This window comes from Sphaeroforma arctica (assembly GCF_001186125.1).
Source record: "Sphaeroforma arctica JP610 unplaced genomic scaffold supercont1.4785, whole genome shotgun sequence".
Classification (NCBI taxonomy): Eukaryota; class Ichthyosporea; order Ichthyophonida; genus Sphaeroforma; species Sphaeroforma arctica.
In genome coordinates, this window is record NW_014035773.1 from 1 (window position 1) to 2,272 (window position 2,272).

At 46.5% G+C, this 2,272-nt stretch overlaps 1 protein-coding gene across 1 annotated transcript; it reads left to right on the forward strand.

Annotated features, from left to right (window-relative positions):
- SARC_14562 (hypothetical protein) lies at positions 1-2,272 on the forward strand (the record flags this gene model as incomplete). Its single annotated transcript, XM_014291305.1, has 1 exon — positions 1-2,272. A coding segment is annotated over one exon (2,272 nt), but the record flags the coding sequence as incomplete, so codon positions are not given.

Sequence of the window (2,272 nt, forward strand, 5' to 3'; positions counted from 1 at the left end):
GGTCTCGTCCTAACTCCGTCGCTGTTGAATATGACAGTACCGGCGAATCGCTAACATATGCAGAACTCAACTATAGAGCAGAGATTTTGGCTATTCAGTTGTGTGATATTTTGTCTACAGTGAATGGAAGCACTAGACTGGTTGCCATCAACACCAACAGAAGCTTAGCGATGATTGTGGGTCTTCTGGGCATTTTCAAAGCTGGTGCAGCGTACGTGCCAATTGATCCGCTTTATCCCCAAGAACGTCAAAACTACATAATCACTGATAGTAGAGCAGCAGTACTAATTACAGATGCAGGATCACCGAAAACAGTGTCCGCGGCAGAGAAGCTCGAAACGATTTGTTTGAGCAGATTCGGCTTTGTAGACAACGTTATACAAAATGATTCCGTGCTTTCCGCCATCGTCCCAGCGTCACAGCACGGCTCATTAACCGATCTCAATTCTCTCGCGTATGTACTTTACACTAGCGGATCCACTGGTAATCCAAAGGGCGTAATGGTGGAGCACGGAAATGTTGTCAATATGTTGGATCACTTCAGACAAGATCTGAATGTCACTGCCGCTTCAACAGTGCTGGCCATCACCACTTTCTGCTTTGACATCTCCGTACTAGAAATGTTTCTTCCACTCACAACGGGTGCAAAACTTGTCTTAGCTTCTTCCACTACACAGAAAGATCCCTTTGCACTGCAGAACCTACTCAGTGACTACAATATTGACATAATGCAAGCGACACCCTCCACATACGAAATGCTTATGGCCACCGGCTGGATGGGGAGTAATACGATAACAGCACTTTGTGGAGGTGAGGCTATGCGTCCTAATCTTATGAGTATGATGTTCCATCGTTTCATCAACGTGTATGGCCCAACTGAGACTTGTGTGTGGTCATCGACATATGACATCCCTTCTACTGTGGACACCACAATCTCAAATATCCCGATTGGCCGACCCATGTTCAACACCACTTTTGAACTTTACGACTCTGAGGCAAAGGCCTTCTTGACTATTGAAATCAATAGCACTACAAATCTACCAGTGCGCGAGTATGAAGGTGAGCTGTTCATAGGCGGCAGTGGAGTTTCACGTGGCTACTACAAGAGAAGTGACCTTACAGCCGAAAGATTCATGCACATTAAAGGGGCACGCTATTACAGAACTGGTGATGCAGTACGCCTGGGAACGGATGGTAACTACCGATTCTTGAACAGGCTGGACAACCAGACAAAGTTCCATGGATATCGGATCGAATTGGGAGAGATTGAGAGTGCAATCTTACGAGTCGGGCACGACATAGATGTTGAGAGTGTTGTTGTTGTTGTGCGCAATGACACACCAGCAGGCGATTCATTGACCGCATATGTGAAAGAGTCTGCATCTGGACAATTCAATGTAGGCATTTTGAAGCAAAGACTGGAGAAGGTGCTGCCTAAATACATGGTACCCAAGTATGTTGTCCGGTTGGCTACATTCCCCCTCACACCGAACAACAAAATCGACCGCAGGAACTTGCCGAACCCGGTATGTGCGAGTCCTAATGCCACTGAGGATAGATTGGAAGCTGCACCGACATCAGCAAAACTACAAACCAAAAATGCCTCTGTATCTGATAAAGTCTGTTCAAATCCACAACTCAGCGCCCTTATCAAGATCATTACAGGCGTAGTCAGCTCGTCTACGGGCATCAGTGCGGCAGAGTGTACTGCCGATACTTCGCTGGAGACTATTGGCCTAGACTCGCTGGGATCAGTCCTTTTTCTTACTAAATTGGTACACGCCATTGGTGGCATACGCATCACACTCGCAGAGTTCCAGACTAACAGTACATCAATCGGGGCATTCGGTGCGCACATACTTACAGTACTGCGTCAGTCAGATTCAGAATTCCTTCGTACTCTGGTTACTGAGGATGGACTTGACTCGAGTCTGTGCTCCATTATTACTGTGACAACTGAAAATTTAATCAGCGATGATAAGTTTGTGGCTCATTCTGATGCCAAAGATATGCAATTGAGCACACGCTCGCAACACCCTCTAGGAAGCTCATGGAAGTTACCACTGCAAGACTCGCTGACCGGTTTGCGCGGTGTATTATTCTTGTGGGTGTTCTGCGAACATTATATGAGCCTGGACAAGGATACTCTAGACTACTTTGGCTATCGAGTTCACATCAACACCACACTGTTCTTCCTTCTGAGCGGTTTCAGTGTGTATCTGCAAAGTGAGGGTCACTCCCTTGATGTACAGTCTTACCTCAAAAATAAGGC